This window comes from Phlebotomus papatasi, chromosome 2, assembly GCF_024763615.1.
Source record: "Phlebotomus papatasi isolate M1 chromosome 2, Ppap_2.1, whole genome shotgun sequence".
NCBI classification, from domain to species: domain Eukaryota; kingdom Metazoa; phylum Arthropoda; class Insecta; order Diptera; family Psychodidae; genus Phlebotomus; species Phlebotomus papatasi.
The window spans coordinates 88,329,260-88,346,231 of record NC_077223.1 but is presented as its reverse complement, the minus strand read 5'-3'; the positions used below and the strand labels follow the sequence as shown (position 1 = coordinate 88,346,231).

The window sequence follows — 16,972 nt, the reverse complement described above, 5'->3', positions numbered from 1 at the left end:
GCTGGAGGTTGAAGTCACTCAAAGCTCTAGCCTAGGCAATCAGAGAATATTAGTTAGAACGAGAAGTAGGGGGAGGTGGGGCTATATTGCTGGGGTTACACTAAAAACGCTATTTTTGCTCTAAACGAAGCTGATTTTATCTAGAATTTAATTTAGATCAACGTTCAACGTTAGTTTTTATTTGAAAAAAAAAATGTGTTAGTGAATTTCGAAGTTGTTTTTTAAGTTTAAACACTAAACCTGGCTCTTAAGATTAGGTAGGTATATAGGGTAAGTGTGCCAAATTTCGGCATAGTTGCATGCAAGCGTCAAAGTCTCAAGTTTGAAATGTAATATCTTTAATAGAAATTGACTTTTTTCATTCCTTTTACTTTAGACTTTTCCTCTCGTTTGTCGAAGCTACATTTTTTGTTATTCTTTTGCATTGTATAATCTCTAGAGTACATAAAAACTAAAAATTCATGGAAAATTGAGGAACAAAAAATGTGGGCGAAATTGCAAGCTGGCCGGAATTTGGCACACTTACTTTATTATGAATATTTGTATTCCTGATAAATGTTAATTATAGTGTTTACTTTGAATTTTTAGTATAAAGAAATTGCTATTAAAGTGAAAACGATAATTAATTAACAAATAGCTCTACGTAAGCTTATTCCCAAAGTACACCATTGTCTTAGTTTGCAGAAAAGTACAGTATCGGTTCAAATTTCACTAAAATTCAGGAGATAATTATTTTAATTATGTTGGAAAAGTGCAGAATAACACACTCTTCTATAAAATTTCCCAAAGATTCACTTCTAAAGTGGAGAGAATGCAATATTCAGCATCATGAGCGCATCATTTGGGGAGAAAATTCAATTATTTCCACAAGCTGACTTCGAGTGCCTGGTGCTTGGAATTTTCAGCTTTGATGACTTAGGAAGCAAAGCAAGAGCCTGGGAGTGAGGTAGAAAAACAGGTGTAGTCAACACCTTTCCGGTTGGCAGAAGAAGAGAGGCTGATGTGGGTGGTGATGATGGTTACTGATAAAATGAAAACAAACACGGTAATGAAATTTGCATCCGTTCGACACGTGACTGGGCAGAGGAGCAAATTGCCTTATCTCTTTGCGTGGTACTTGACCAGGAGAGTCTCTCGGGAAGACACTTGCTGACGAGAGAAAGATATTCTGGAGGAGAAGGCGCAACAGTCTCACCGCCCAAGTTTTTTTTCCCGCTCTACTTGGTTGGCTGAGGACCTTACCCCTTTTCCTGGACACTGATATCGCTCTTGCTCTCGTGGATTTGGGTAGGGTGAGAGTGAGAGGGGATGTTGTGTGGAAGGGATTGACTTCATCCCCCTATCGTGGAAGTCCCGGGTGTTTTGGGCCTTTCCTCCGGGGAATGCGTGTGCAGGAAGGGAAGTTGTGAGTGAGATGAGAGTAAGAGAGGGGATGACACATGCATTGCATGCGTTTGACGCACGTCCCAAAATCAGTCGAACGACGTTCATACACACGATAAGACACGTGTGAGCACACGCTCCACAACTCTCTCGAACACTTCGTACAAGACTCTTCCGCCTTTTCTTCCGTGGTCCACCAGCGTCTTGGTGGGACGTCTCCAAGGCGTGTGTCGTGTCGTGTGTGCCCAAAAACACCTTTGTGTCTTCCACGCAATCAAGTGCTCTCTCACGCAAAGAGGGGAAAATAGGGAGAGTGACCTGTTGACATGGATCCCATCCATCATCATGCTTCCCCGCTCCATTGGGGATACGCTGCCAGCCAGCCGCATAACACGTGGATTCCGCCACCCAGTCGCAATAAACTCAAGAGGACATTATCCGACAGTGACAACGATGACCTATACTCTGAGGAATCATCCAAGGATCAGTAAGTTTAATTTATTACCCATCCTTCCGTTTTTCTTAATTTCTGGGATTGTTAAAGGTACAATTTACTAAGTAAACTTGAAGTGAAAATTTAAACATTAAAGGAAATTGAGAAGAAGTTATAGGAAATAAACAAAAATTGTTAAAAAATAGTGTTTTTAAAAAATTAAATGGGGAAAACCTTTTGAAAGTGATACTAAGTGAAAAGTGTATTTTTTCAGCAATATACGAGATAAAAGGATTCTTGTAAAGGTTTCTATTAAAAAGTGCGAAAAATACAATGTCCTTTTATTATGTCAACTTCTTCAAAAATAACGAAAATCAACTAATTAAAAATGATTTTAATTTTTAATTAAATACAAAAGAAGATTTGAAACTCATTTGTTTTTTTGCCAAAAAGCAAATTATTAAACTTGTATAGGGTAAGTGTGCCAAATTCCGGCCAGCTTGCAATTTCGGCCACCTTTTTTGTTCCTCGAATTTCCATGAACTTTTAGATTTTACGTACTCTTGAGATTATACAATGCAAGAGAATAACAAAAAATGTCGCTTCGACGAACGAGATGACGTGAAAAAGACATTTGAAGAATTCCCAAAGGGCAAGGAACTATGAGAATGAAGGTGGCCGAAATAGGGCACCAAAGCTATGTCTACATTTTTATTCATTTTAAAATGTATTAAGAATGACATTAAAGTAAATAAAGACAATAAACTGTCTATAAGGTTCTAAGCAACACTCCTTAAGAAGAAGGAATGAAAAAAATCAATTTCTATTAAATATATTACATTTCAAACTTCAGACTTTGGTGCTTGCATGCAACTATGCCGAAATTTGGCACACTTACTCTAATTCCGATTGAAATAATATCAACGTAATATAATTGGGATGGTTAACTGACCTAATCACTGAGAAAAAAACGAGGGTGTGATTAACTTTTTTTTCTCATAACTTTAACACTTTTTAGGTGTAAAAATATATCAACATTTTTAATGTTAATTTTACACTTTTTTGAGGGCAAAATTAACATGAGAAAGGGTAACTTTAACCCTTAAAACACCTAAAAAGCATAATATTTACACCGATTTCGGATCAATAATGCAGGGTAAAATTAACATTTTCCGAATGTTATTTTAACTTTTTAGGATTTCTCTCACTGATTCAACTGACAAAAAGTTCGTCTATTAAACAATATTTTTTTGGCATTCAACAAATCGAATCCTAGAATTAAAAAAAAATGTTTTCCTATTTTAAATGATTGCTAACCATTAAAAACAATCTCTGTTATGGGTGATTTTGGAAATAAAAAAAATATCTGCACTTCAATAACTAACTAAACACACCTATTTTTTATTATTTACCAAAATATGTTTTTAAAATACTAAGGAAAAGTTTGGAGTCAGGTGTCTTTGAAAATATGTTTTTTTTCTTTGAATGGAACTGGACACTGGACCTTATCATGATATATACTTTAGCTGCACAAATCAATTATGAAGTTAAGTTACATAAAGATAAGGCTCAGTTCCATTTAAAAAAAAGGCTGAAGAAGATTGATTTTTTGGCAAGATTGCAAGCAAAAATGAAAAAAAATGGTAAATAAATTAGCATTTTGGTGAGTAGTGAAATATTATTGGCAAAGGGAAAAGATGATATGAACCACATTCAAGTTTCACTTACCAAAAGGATTTTTTTTACTTAACAAATAAGGTAAAAAGTGCCCTCGAATCAACCGGTTCCTCGACTCGACCGGTGGCCAATATTTGAATGTTTTAATGGTGAATAAAATTGTCACTGATTCATATTTATTTATGTAATAATTGACCTATTAATGTTAGATCAGGGATATGCAAGAACCGTTTGAAAGCGAATAAACGTCAAAATAAGTTTGTTCAGGTAGCGTTTTGACCATTGACGCATAAGTTCCATTTGACGTTTGTTCGGTTTTAAACGGTTCTTGCACACTTCTGTGTTAGATCATACGCCAAATATTAAGGCAAATATAAATAAATTCAATAAATAACTCTACCGGTCGAATTGAGGAACCGGTCGGCTTGAGGGCACTTTACCTTATGAATTTTTACTTAGCAAATTACTTATTTACTTACAAAAATGTTGTAGCCTTAAAAAAGGAATGCGAAAGCATCCTCAAATGCTGTTACCCAAGTTGCGAAGTGCTCGAACTTGTGACTTAAGGACTATACTTCAAATAAGACTATACCTATTTAAGTTTTTTATTGGTTCAATTCACGAGGAAAGAGTAGTGTTCACGGATTCAAGGATATCGCAGAGTTTTTCCCACTGGGCAATTTCTTCTTAAGTATACCGGTTTACTTCCGGCTCACAACCGATATGCACTGATTTATAAATTTCGTAAAACATTACCCAAAATGCCTTAGGAGTACTCGAATACTTTTGGGTATGAACCGGTTCATAAATGGATTGGAATTGGTTCAGACTTGTTAGAAATTTCAAGACCTTTCCAATGAGCCCAGCTATGATACCATTCGGTTGAGAAAAACGCTCTCTAGAGCTTTTTCAACTTTTGATCTTGATAAATCTTGAATTTTGGATATTTGGGATATATATTTGGGAAAAGGATCTTGTTTTTTTTTCAGGTTAAAATTAATACAATTAGTACATTTTGAAAATGAACAAAAAATGTTTGAAAACTCATTAAAAGAACTTATTTAATCGGTAAAAGGAAAATGCTGGTATAACACTATGCAACACGATTTTTGGCACACAGATCTCACATGGTACGTTTGGTAGAGTCGAGTCCTCTGATCAAGAATCTGTTCTTGGTTTTTCTCCTATAAGGGAAGAGCACCCAGGATCGGAATGTTAAGAGAGATGTTCCATATTTAGTTGAAAACATAACCCTCAAAATGCTATTTGGTATTTTTGATTATGCTTATCAGTATATTATTAGTGATCCATTTAACTATATCTGTGCATTTGAATTTTAAATTTTTACAATAAATTAATAAAAAATAGGTATAATTGCAGCTATGTATTCTGTACCTCGGATCGTCACGAATTTAATCAGGTCTCTCACGGAAAATTGGTTTTATAAATTAAGTCTGAAGTAACGCACTGCATTCTTGTGAGAGTTAAATAGTAAAAAGTACCTAGCTAATAATTTTTAAAAAGTCATTTGAATTGGTGCAACAATATGGTAATAACCTGACGATCCGAGGAACACTGCCGATCGCTGGTACACTTCCCTTACGTCACAATTTTCTTTAATTATTTTATTTTCTTTTATTTTGAAATTGGTTAAAAATACTTTTACTGCTCGAACTCTACGGAGAGAGCAGTAACCCCTCGATTTTTCACCCCCACCCCCCAAAATTTCCACCTTCCACCCCCCAGAGACTACTTTTCTTAACAAATCTTCACGTTTCAGACGTTTTCTGAGAAATGTCATCATGCTGTTTGTCCGTATGTCCGTCCAGCTGCCATTAGCTCTAGAGGCCAAACGGTTAGAGATAGAGACTTGGGACATTCGGGGGATCCCCCATAAGTCAACTCTGGGAGCCCCATTTTCCTCGCACCCCTTCCCTTTCCCTCCAAAACTGTTTTTTTTTTGGGATTGCTCGAAAATGCGTCGTGCGATTTTTTTCATTTTTGGATATCTTTTAGAGATTATCCAGGCGAACATTTCGTCCGAAAATACCGTTGAATCATTCCTAATAACGGTTTTTCAAGGTCAAAGGTTAAAAAGACACTAGAGTGCGCATTTATCAAGCAAATGGGGTCATGTTTGGGGTCGTTGGAAAGGTCTTGGAATTTTCGACAAAACTGAACCGGTTCCAACCGGTTTTGAATCAGTAATGAACCGGTTCATAACCGATAACTAATTTTTATGAGAAAATTAATTCTATTACTTTTAAAACTATTTTGGGGAATCTTTTGAGAAATTTATGAATCGGTTCAAATCGGTTGAGAACCGGTAAACGGTAAATGATGCGAAAGTACTTTTGAGTTCGAGCATTTCGCAAAGCATGTGATAAATTCGACTTAATAATCCTTCGTGTAGAAAACCCCCAATTAACCGAAGGATTATTAATTAACCACGACCGAGTCACCAACGTGTATTCTAAAACTCGCGGGAGATTTATAGTTACCCATTGGAGGGCTAACCCCAGCGCAACCCCAAATGCACTCTTTGACGATCGGCGCGAGACTGACTGAATAGAATAGACATGCGCATAGCCCTCCTCAAGACGTCACACCTCAAGTGACGACTTCTATCCCAGCGAGCATAGATACGAAGGTGACTATGATACTACTCTAGAGGGGACTAAATTCAAATTCAAATAAAGCCGTTGAGCGATGTTCTACATTCGTTAATTTTTTGGAAGAAATTTTGCAAAGTTGTATTTCCAGTATTTTGGGAATCCTTTTTATGTTTATGTTGCAATGTTAATTTTTTATTTTGCGGGTTGAAGAACCGCAGACGGTGTTTAATTGGTCATGGATTAATCAGTTTAATCCTGAAAAGTTTGAATGAGAATTGCAGAATGTCTCGTGAAACATTATACTTAAAATACGAAAAGTTTTTATTAAATCAATGAAACTTCTTTTAATATGAGAGTATAGTTGAAAATTTAACATTATTTTGTAATTATTTGTTGTAAAACTTAAAACAAATTGTATCACATGTGAATATTTCGCTGTTCCGTAATCCTTTGAGCACTTTCGAACTTGTTTCATTTTTCTCGTGTCTTTTATTAAATCAGAATTCTTTTCTTGAGTTCAGCGGTGTGTATTCTGTTGATAACCAGCAATTTCCTTCAAACTTTTTCTTCCTTTATTCTCAAAAAATTCCCGTGGGGGTATCTCTGTGAGGAGATTCATATTTCAAAGGGAATGAAATTCATACTTGTTTCAGAATATTCTTTAATTTACAACTTGTTGGTACTTTCTCTTGCCTTATGTCACACAAATAGTTGAGGAAAACTTCATCTCTGTTGTTGGGGGGGTATACGTAAAGTATAGGGATGATTTAAAGTTGTGAAAGTGTGCTGTTGGAAGAAATTCTTGTGTGAGATGAAAAGTTTTTCTGTAGTTTAAAGTTTCTTCCTATTGAATTTTTCAGGGCATCTCCAGGCGAATCCAACAGTTGCCAGATGCTGACGCGGAAAAAGCGTCGTGGTGTTATTGAGAAGAAGCGTCGTGATCGAATTAATTCATCATTGTCAGAACTGAAGCGTCTTGTGCCAAGTGCTTATGAGAAGCAAGGATCAGCAAAATTGGAGAAGGCAGAAATTCTTCAGCTTACAGTTGACCACTTGAAGTCGCTTCATTCAAAAGGTAAGGAAAATGTGAAGGAGAAGGAATAGAAAAGAAAATGAGGACAGAATCCCTTTTATCATGCTTGCTCTTGAGAAGTTGTAGAGGTGGAGGAAATGGAAAAGAGATGGTGTGAATTTGTATGTCATTCTGGGGCGGAAGTGTTATTTGATACGGGAATAATGGTTCATTGATATAACATGCTGAATTGGTTAAAGGTTAATCGGAGTAATTGTGTTTTATACATTGCAACGTGTCGAGGAGGGTCTCTCTCCCTTTCATAATATTCCGCTTGGCAATTTCCCAATGAGACAATTTTGATATTCTTCTCCGGGCTTGGGAAGTGTTGGGCTATATAAGTGAATTATTTAAATAGTGACTCTGGGTGTGAATTTTGAATTGATATTCCTGGAGAAATTTTGCCATTCAAGAGGACACGTACGATTTCACTTCAATAATTCACAACAGTTGGTTTAATCGATTGCAAGAAACATAGTAGGAAATTCCCTCAAGATTTTCTTTCATCATCTTTAAGGACCAGAAATGATTTCAACATGGATAAAGATTAGGTTTTAAATGAGTTTTTAATGTTAAAAGCAGGGACATGACGTTTCCTATGTTTCCCATATGTTTCTAGCGAGCCGAAAAAACTTTTGAATTTATTAGCTGTTTTCTGTCATTGTAGAATGAATTAATAAAAAATACAAATACAAAATAAAAGCCAACTTAATACTGAATAGGCAACCGAAAACCCCAAATTGACAACCTACGTGGTTTCGGTGATATCTCGTAAAATCTGTACGAAAACAGGGAAAAATTTACACCAAAACCGGTCGCATTTTTCAGATCTAATGCCACGGTTAAAAGCAGGGGGGTGACATTAGTTCTAAAAAATTCGACCAGTTTTAGTACACATTTTTTTCCTGTTTTCGTACACATTTCACGAGATATCTTCAAAACTACGTAGGTTGCCAATTTGGGGTTTTCGGTTGCCTCTCCGTTATTAAATTGGCTTTTATTTTGTATAAGTATTTTTTGCTAATTCATTCTACAATGACAGAAAACATCTAATGAACTCAAAAGTTTTTTCGGCGCGCTAGAAACATATGGGAAACATAGGAAATGTCATGCCCCTGGTTAAAAGTATTGCATGGCACATGGTTGAATTCCATTTCTACTTGTTGCAATTTTTCATTATTTTCCTCCTATCTCTCTTTATGGTGTTATTCCAATGGAAAATTAACATTTTTTTAGCACTTGTGGTCAGTGCGGTCTTTGCACAGCGAAGTCTGGAGAAAACAGTCGAGACAGGAACCAACACTAAGAAAAGTATATAGCAGAAGCACTTGAGAACAGTTAAGTTAACACTTGAGAACAGTTAAAAAGGGAAATCTTTCTCCTGAACATGTTTTTAGTACATGACTATTCTCAAGTGCTTCTTCATTATCGACTCTTCTTCGTGTTGGTTCCTATCACGACTATTTTCTCCAGTCCTCGCGGTGTTCTACACCAGAGGCGTGCAAAAACCGTTGAAACCGAATAAACGTCAAATGAAACATGTACGTCAATGTTCAAAACGCTACTATAACAAACTTATTTTGACGTTAATTCGGTTTCAACGGTTTTTGCACACCTCTGTTCTACACCCACCAAATAGTCGTGCTAGAATAGAATAGAAGTCAATAATGCAGAAGTACTTGAAAACAGTAAAGTGGTGCTAAAAAACCACGTTCAATCTTCATTGGAATACCATCATTATGGTGCTATTCGATTGAAAAATAAATAGAGGAAATCTTTATACTGAACATTTTTTTTAGTACATGACTGATCTCACGTGCTTCTGCGTAATTGACGTTTCTTTACATTTGTTTACTCCAGTCCTCGTCATGTTCCAAAACCACCAAACAGTAGAGACAGTAATCGATACAGAGAAGTCGATAAAGCAGAAGACCTTAAGATCAATCATGTACTAAAAAAAATGTTCAAGAGCAACATTTTCCCTATTCATTTTTCATTGGAATAGCACCATTATTCCTTTCCCTCTGTTGCCTTTAAACCATATCTTTGCCTTATTATATTGCTTTAAATTATTTTTTGATTAATTTTTGCAGCTTTTAATGACTACTGTGAAAATTGTTTGTGATTTTTATTAGACTAAATTCGATCCAGGATCGAACCTAGAATTTTTGCATTGAAAATTTAGTGCATTGCTCATTGAGCTTCTGAGGACATTATAAAAATAATAATTGCCCCATTTCATTTATAAACAGAAAATTATAAAGGAAAATTTATAAATTGTAATTAGACTCTGAAGAAGATCCCATCTCGAATGTTGACTAAAAGAATAAATAGAAGAGCAAAAAATAGATCGAACTCACACCTTGACTTGCAATGAATTTCTCAATAAATTAATAAATCGTAATGCTAAAGTTTTACTGTTTAGGGTGGTTTTTCTTTAACATTTAGCACAAGCATGTACTAAAAACCAAACTATCATGGGAGAACTTGTTAATGGTGCTATTGAAATGAAAAAACGAAAAAGGGAAATCTTTCTCCCGAATATGTTTTTTAGTACATGATTATTCTCATGTTCTTCAGCGTAATATACTTTTCTTTATGTTGGTTCCTGTCACGACTGTTTTCCTCAGTTTCCTTTGTGTTCCAACACCACAAAAGCGTTGTAATAGAAACCAATACAAAATCGTTTATGCAGAAAAACATAAGGGCCATGTACTAAAAAAATGTTCAGTTTTTTTCAGAAATATGAGTTGTGGTTTTAGTACCTCGTGAAAAAATATTAATATTAAATAATTATCAGGTATCACAGGTATAATAGCAGTTTTCCTTTCGTATTTGTTAGCATATCTAGTATCTTACCAAGTCCATATTAAAATACTTTATCTACTTTATTTAAAATGTTCAAATTTTGCCTGTTGTTTAGTACAAATATGAGAAAAATACCATAAAATACTTTTTATGTTTTTTTTCCAAAATCACAACAGAATCATAAGGAATTCAATCAATTCTGTGTTTCAACTATTTTATTTTCGTAATTTCATTGATGAGTTTAGTACAGTCATGTGCTAAAATTTCACTTCAAGTACACATATTTAGGAATTTTTTAAAAATATTTACTTAGAATTATTCCATCATGAACGTCATTCTAATAAAAATATTTTTTTAAAAATATGAGTCACTTAAAAAGATATTTTAGTACAAAAATGTACTAATAATTGATTCAGTTATTAATGTGAAATAGTTATATGACCTAAGTCCTTACATCGATACTAGTACAAGAAAGTTAAACAGAATTTAGGCACACGTACATCGTATTCCAGTGACTTTAGTACAGCTTAAGGTCATATCGAAAACATTTATTAAAATTGCAGTGTCTAATAGAGCAAAAACATCTTTTTAACTTTATTTGAGATTTATTCACAGAAAAAACTAATTTATTTGTGGAAAAGTGGCCGTTCTTTACTTTTTGCATTTTTAGTACAACTTTTAGTACTCATCAATTAAAATACCTATTGATTACTTTTTAATATTCAATTTAATTCGATCTAACAGCCCTATTATGTTCTACAAAACAACTCTTCAATTTTAACTAATTCAATTCTAAACACTAATTAAACAAATCCTTAGTGGTTTCATAGAATTTATAGGGCATGCATCAGAATAACAAGGTGCCTAATTTTATTGCAAATGCTGTTCATCAATCATAATCTCACTTATTCATCATCTCTCAGCTCCTGATGATGGATAAACTTTTGCCTTTAGAGGAGCAACAATATTCCGGGTGTATTATACACTCGAACAAGAAGAGGCATCAACCAGTTGGGAACCCTTCTGCTGCTTCTCCTCATCCTCACTTCCAATTAATCCCTGTGTGACTTTTCAAATACATGGAAGAGGACTCTCCTTGGTAACAATTGATCTCTCTCCACGTATACTCTTCCTTCTTCTCAATTCACATGTGAATTTGCCATTTTCGTGAATCACACCAATTTTTTCCCGCACTCTCACCCTCTATTCGGGAATTGTGATCTCTGTCTCAATGAAAGGGGAAGACCCCAGGCAGTGTGAACGAGAGGGAAATGTGGGAAATCGCGTGGGAATGTTTTGAACATAATAACCAGTCAAATGAGGAAGCCACCACTGAAATAGTTTTGTGTGTGAGCAAACGGGAAGGGAAAGGAATCATGCACTAAATTGTATACGGAATTAGGGTGCCTTTTGTATACCTTTAGCTCTCTCTATTCGCATAAAGTGTCCCTCTTCTGTTTTATGAATTCTTTCTTTTCCCATTCAAAAAAAAAAAAAAAGTAAAATCGTGGGAGAGTTTTTTATCTCTTCAGGGTACTTTTGGCTATGGGAAAGCTATGCGGAAAATAAATACACAGAGGACTTATGGCAATATGACTAACAAATTTAGGGTAAAGGCAATTTATACTTCAAGTTGTTTAATGAATTAATTTGCGGATAATTGTCTTGTATTTCGGACATTTGCAGTTCCAATATATTCTATTCAAGTAAAGGATAATTAAAGTAAATTGCTTGGTGATTTAATTCTAATTGACACCCTAACCTGAGTCCTTGTCAGTTCTTGTTGAGAATTAACAGACTATCAGGGTTTAATTTGTGCATATTCAATCTTATTTTGTGACTTAATAGTCTTGTCCGTCTTGACCAAAGGATTATACGAATTATACTCTGTAAGGGTCATTATGTTAAATCTAACCTAAAAATAATTGCAAAAACTCTTTTATATTAGAATAGGGTTTAATTAAAAATTAAAGTCTGTTAATTTATTATAATAAGGAATCTTTTATATAGAATTTGAGGTTATACTAAACTAACCTCCAAAAAACAGATCGTTTAATAAAATTCAATATAATTTTAATATCGATATTTTATAAATCTGCGATTATTTCTAACGAAGTTTATTAGTTTGCGTTCAGGTGGTGTGAAAGCAGACCCAGTCACTGCAACTGGTCAATCTATTGTACCCATCCTGTATTTTTTAGGGTTTTAGTTTCGTATCCTTATTAAAGCATTGTAAAACTCCACGTTCAGACGCTTCAGACGTTTTAAAGACGGAAGATGGGTAAACAAGTTCGCTCAGAAATATCCTCCGAAACTCTAGCTGGTATCACAGGATATGAATTACTCTTCGTCCTCTAGACAAAATCGGAAAATCCCATCTGTGATGTCTATTCCTTTTAAGTAGAAGCCTAGAGCACAGTGTCTTGTAAGCAGGTCAAATAGCATTATTAACTGTGTTTTGTTGAAATATAAGATCTTTTTTTCCATTTTGGTTCCAAGATTAGCTTAGTGAATCTACGTATCTTTTGTTCATTGGTTGCCATTGAGAAGGTCATTGATGTGGGTCTCAGAATAGCCGTAAATAAGCATTGGATCAATGATTGCCTAATGTGCTGAACAAACCTACGGCTTAAGCCGAGAGACGGCTCATCGTAATTATAATTAAAGTATTGCCCTAGACGCCCTAAGACACACGTACGACTTAAGCCGAGAGACGACTTAGTGGAAAATGATGGAAATTTAGTTTAACTATTATTTATAATATAATTACGCTAAGCCGTAATTTTCAAGTGAGTGTTTTTGAATTTGATATTATTTGGAAAAAAAAGTAATATAACGCGAAACAAGGAATGCCGTAGATGGCGTTCGTTTCTTAATTGCGATTTATGACAAATATTAAAGTTGCATATCTCGGGAACGTATAAAGGTTTTTCTATACTTATTTTATTTCAAAGGAAATTTTGTTATTTTTGAGACAATATACTTGATCTTAAATTAAGTGTTCAAGTTTCTCGTAAGAACCTTCTGAATTTTGTTTGGAATAAATTAAAAAGTGTTATTAAAGAATTAAAAAAAAAAATAGTAATCAGTAATATTGAATGCTACATTCCATGACAAGACAGCTTTTACTTTTATTTTCTTTTAACATAATTAAACTACATTTTCACTAAACCAATAAAACAGTAAATGCGCTTAAAATCATACACTGGTCAATCATAAAACGGTAAATGCATTTAAAATCACACACAGTTCAATCGTAAAACGACTAAGATCGCGCTTAAAAAAGCGCATTCTTAATCGTTTTATAACTGCACTGTGCGTGATTTTAAGCGCAAACTCAACCGTTTTACGATTGAGCTATGCGTGATTATAAGCGCAATCTTAACCGTTTTAAAATTGAGCTGTGAGTTATTTTAAGCGCATTTACCGTTTTATGATTGAGCTATGTGTATTTTTAATGGCAATCTTAGTAGTTTTATGATTGAACTGTGCGTATTTTTAAGCACAAACTTAACCGTTTTATCGTTGAGTTGTGCGTGTTTTTAAGCGCAATTTTAACAGTTTTATGACTAAGCTGGGCGCGTAAGTGCAATTTTATCAATTTTTTGTTTGAACTGTGCATGTTTTTAATCGTAATTTTCTCCGTTTTTTTAACTGTTTTATCCTTAATCTATGCGTGTTTTTAGCACAGTTTTAGACATTTTATGATTTAACTGTGAGTATTTTCATCGCAATCCTAACCGGTCATCTGTGCGTTTTTTAATCACAATTTTAACGAAAATAATTTAATTTTAATGACATAACATGCTAAATTTGATCAAAAATATGAGTATTGGTCAATTTATATAGCCAGATATTAGTGGATTATACAATAGCTAGTGTACTTTCATATATTTATCAGTGAATCAAATTTTTTATTAAATAATAGTTAGTTTTTCTAATAATTGAGAAGACAAGAGTAAATTTGAGCTTAAATTTGTGAGAAAATGTTTTAAGGATATATTTAACGAATTATACTCCTGAACAAGTTTAAGAATTCATAATACAAGATAATATTGTCGCTTTATTAAATTTCAGAAAATATAGTTTTGGGGGTACAAGCCCTATCATACTTAAAAGAAATTCGATAAATTATCTTGCTATTTATCCCGGGAATAAGCATATTTTCGCGCCCGAAACAATTTAGGGAATTGGCGTTATGCACCTAGAGGTAATTGCGTTTGATTAAGACTAAAAGAGCTGTATTTATAAAAAGTACTTTTTGGTTTTTACCCAGAGTTCTTCAAAATATTGTCAGAATATTCAAAAATATTACCTAAATTAAAGAAATTTAAGTTTCAACAATGGTTTCACAAAATGATATCCAATTTTAGGCAAACATTCATAATTGTATGAGCATAATAGAATAATCCCGTCAGGTGCGTAATTCCTGGATCTAGTATAAATATTACTTGTCTTCGTCAGATCACTTTATTACTTCTTTAAATCCATATGCTCTTCCGATCACATAAATTGTTCCTTGATTTATCATATCGTTTTTCTAGGTTTATGTAAACTTCCCCAAAGCTTAATTAATTTAAAAAAAAATGTTTTTAAAAAATCCTTGAAATCTGGTCGGATAAATGTTTAAATAATACCCGAAAATTTGAAGGGTTTTATCCGTAATCCGCCCGACCCGCAGAAAATAAAATAAAACCCGCCCGACCCGCAAAAAATCATGCGGGTACCCGCGGGTCGGGTCGGGTCGGGTCGGGTATGCAGGGCTCTAGTACGCACTGTATTTTAAGCCAATTATGAAAAACTATTAGCGGACCTATGACACCTAGGTTAGCAGTCTACGCCCGGCGATCTTCCGTCACTTCGGGAAGATGTTCACAGTCGATCTCAAGGATATCCAAGGAATTTGTTTCAAGAAATCCTGAATTTGTTTCAGTCACTTTGTCATAGGTCTGCCCCAAGGTCGACGCTTCCTTACCTTTCCTTTCCGGGGAAAAGTGTATTGTTTTTCAAATAGGAGAAACTGGGGCACCACCGAACCTGGGGTACTACCGAACACTGATTTTTATTTCTAAATTACTTGGACTATATCGACTATTTTTTCAATGGATAAGAATCCCTAGTATCTTATGAATTTATACAGGTCTCGTCCTCTGAAGTCTGTCTAATGTGTAATTAAAAGATCGCAGATTTTGGTGCTACCCCTTGTTCGGTGGTGCCTCAGTTTCCCCTTTTTACATAATTTTAATTTAAAAAACCACGTAAATATTGCAATTAAAAAGAAATAGGAGGCCACTGGGTATATCTTTTGAAATACCTAATGAATGTTTGTTGAATATTGATGGGATGCAATTCCCTCGGAATTTTACCCGTGTGGTCATCCTGCGTGTTACATTACGCTTGAATGGTTAGAGAGCGAGTGATTGGAAAATACTGACCAATATGCGCGGAAAATTTATGCGGTTTGTCCTGTTTTTCGCTGCAGGAATCGACTCGATTGCCTTCGATCCACAGCGTTTTGCCATGGATTACCATATAATCGGCTTCCGGGAGTGTGCTTCGGAAGTGGCACGGTATCTAGTCACCATTGAGGGAATGGACATTCAGGATCCCCTTCGATTGCGCCTCATGTCGCACTTACAGTGTTTTGTAGCTCAACGAGAACTTTCTGCCAAGAATTCAACACATTCCACAGCTACCCAGGCAGCTGGAGCCTGGTCAACTCCTGGATCTAGTGGAGTGTCAACATACCAAAGTGCAGCTTACCATCATGCAGCATATCAGAACTATGCACCGCAGGCTGCCAGTTCCTCAGGATATGTTCCCAATTTGCCTGCTCCTGTACCGTCCGTGGAGACCCTCCATGATACCTCAGTTTCAACGGCCACTTCGACGCATCAGTCAGAGGTGACGGTGCATCAGAATCAGGAAGCTCAACAGCAGCACTATCCTAATAATAATCAAGAACATCAGAGCAATGCAGGTCCCATTTACACGGATCTCTCTTCAGCTGTGCACCGTGGAACAGCATCGATTCATGGATCGGCCTATGCTCAACATTCTCAGTACCCTGCCGGAAGTGCCCTCAGCTATGCGGTGCCCACATCAGGATACAATAATAATAATGCACCGGCTGGGAATGGGTCTAAGCCCTACAGACCCTGGGGAGCTGAAATGGCGTACTGAAGGGGGTCAGGAGGAGAAGAAAAGAGAGTTAACTGAAATCTAAGTCGTTTCATAGTCATTTTATACAAAGATGCCACAGAGGATGTCTATTTTTTATACATAAATTATTTACTAGGATAGTTGGAGAGTGAACAGGATGTCTCAAGGGGGTAAGTCAATTTATATAATTTTGTACATTGGTGGTGGATTAACAATAATTCCTGTAAAATATTAAAGTGAGAAATCGTGTCGAATCTAGACAGAGAATGGAAGTGGTCGAAGAGCTTGAAATATTGGCTAAGCTAAAAACGCATTGAATAAATGTAAAAAAGGATTTATGAAAATCCAAAAAGATTAAAAAATAAATATTAAATAGGGAGGTGCACAATAAAAATGGTTTGTAGATAATATCCCGCCTTTCGGACTTACGGAATTCTGGAGATAGATTATCATATTTAATATTGTCGTTATTTCGAAATGTGAGGTTATATTTGACATAACCTTAAAATAAAAAGTCCGAAGTTCTGACGTATGATATGATCACCTAACTTAATACGTCAGAGAAATATATTCCTTACGTTTTTTTGCAGGGAATGTAGGTATCTGTACAACAATATCAGAAACTTACGAAATTATAACCAAAAAAAATTCATAAGCAGAGAATTTTATGAAATTGGGACCGTAAAGAAAAATTTACTGAAAATTGCAACTGTAACTAGACGAACGTTATAATATAACCTCAAAAACTTTGAAAATAACGAAATTAGTGAGATTATATTTAGCCTAACTTGTGAAATAAGATGCTTGTTTATTTTTAAAAGA

At 35.0% G+C, this 16,972-nt stretch overlaps 1 protein-coding gene across 1 annotated transcript; it reads left to right on the top strand.

Annotated features, from left to right (window-relative positions):
- Nucleotides 1–1,424: 1,424 nt before the first annotated feature.
- On the top strand, nt 1,425–16,544 carry LOC129804926 (hairy/enhancer-of-split related with YRPW motif protein). Its single transcript, XM_055852712.1, has 3 exons — nt 1,425–1,870; nt 6,969–7,183; nt 15,471–16,544. The coding sequence occupies exons 1-3, from the start codon at nt 1,710–1,712 to the stop codon at nt 16,169–16,171; spliced, it is 1,077 nt and encodes a 358-aa protein (XP_055708687.1). The 5' UTR covers nt 1,425–1,709; the 3' UTR covers nt 16,172–16,544.
- The last annotated feature ends 428 nt before the right edge of the window (nt 16,545–16,972 follow it).

What these genes read in the sequence shown, in the direction of transcription:
- LOC129804926 (XM_055852712.1), top strand. Translation starts at nt 1,710, where the DNA reads ATGGATCCCATCCATCATCATGCTTCCCCGCTCCATTGGGGATACGCT. An exon ending in GAGGAATCATCCAAGGATCA is followed by an intron (nt 1,871 to 6,968) that starts GTAAGTTTAATT and finishes TGAATTTTTCAG; the next exon opens with GGCATCTCCAGGCGAATCCA. An exon ending in GAAGTCGCTTCATTCAAAAG is followed by an intron (nt 7,184 to 15,470) that starts GTAAGGAAAATG and finishes TTTTCGCTGCAG; the next exon opens with GAATCGACTCGATTGCCTTC.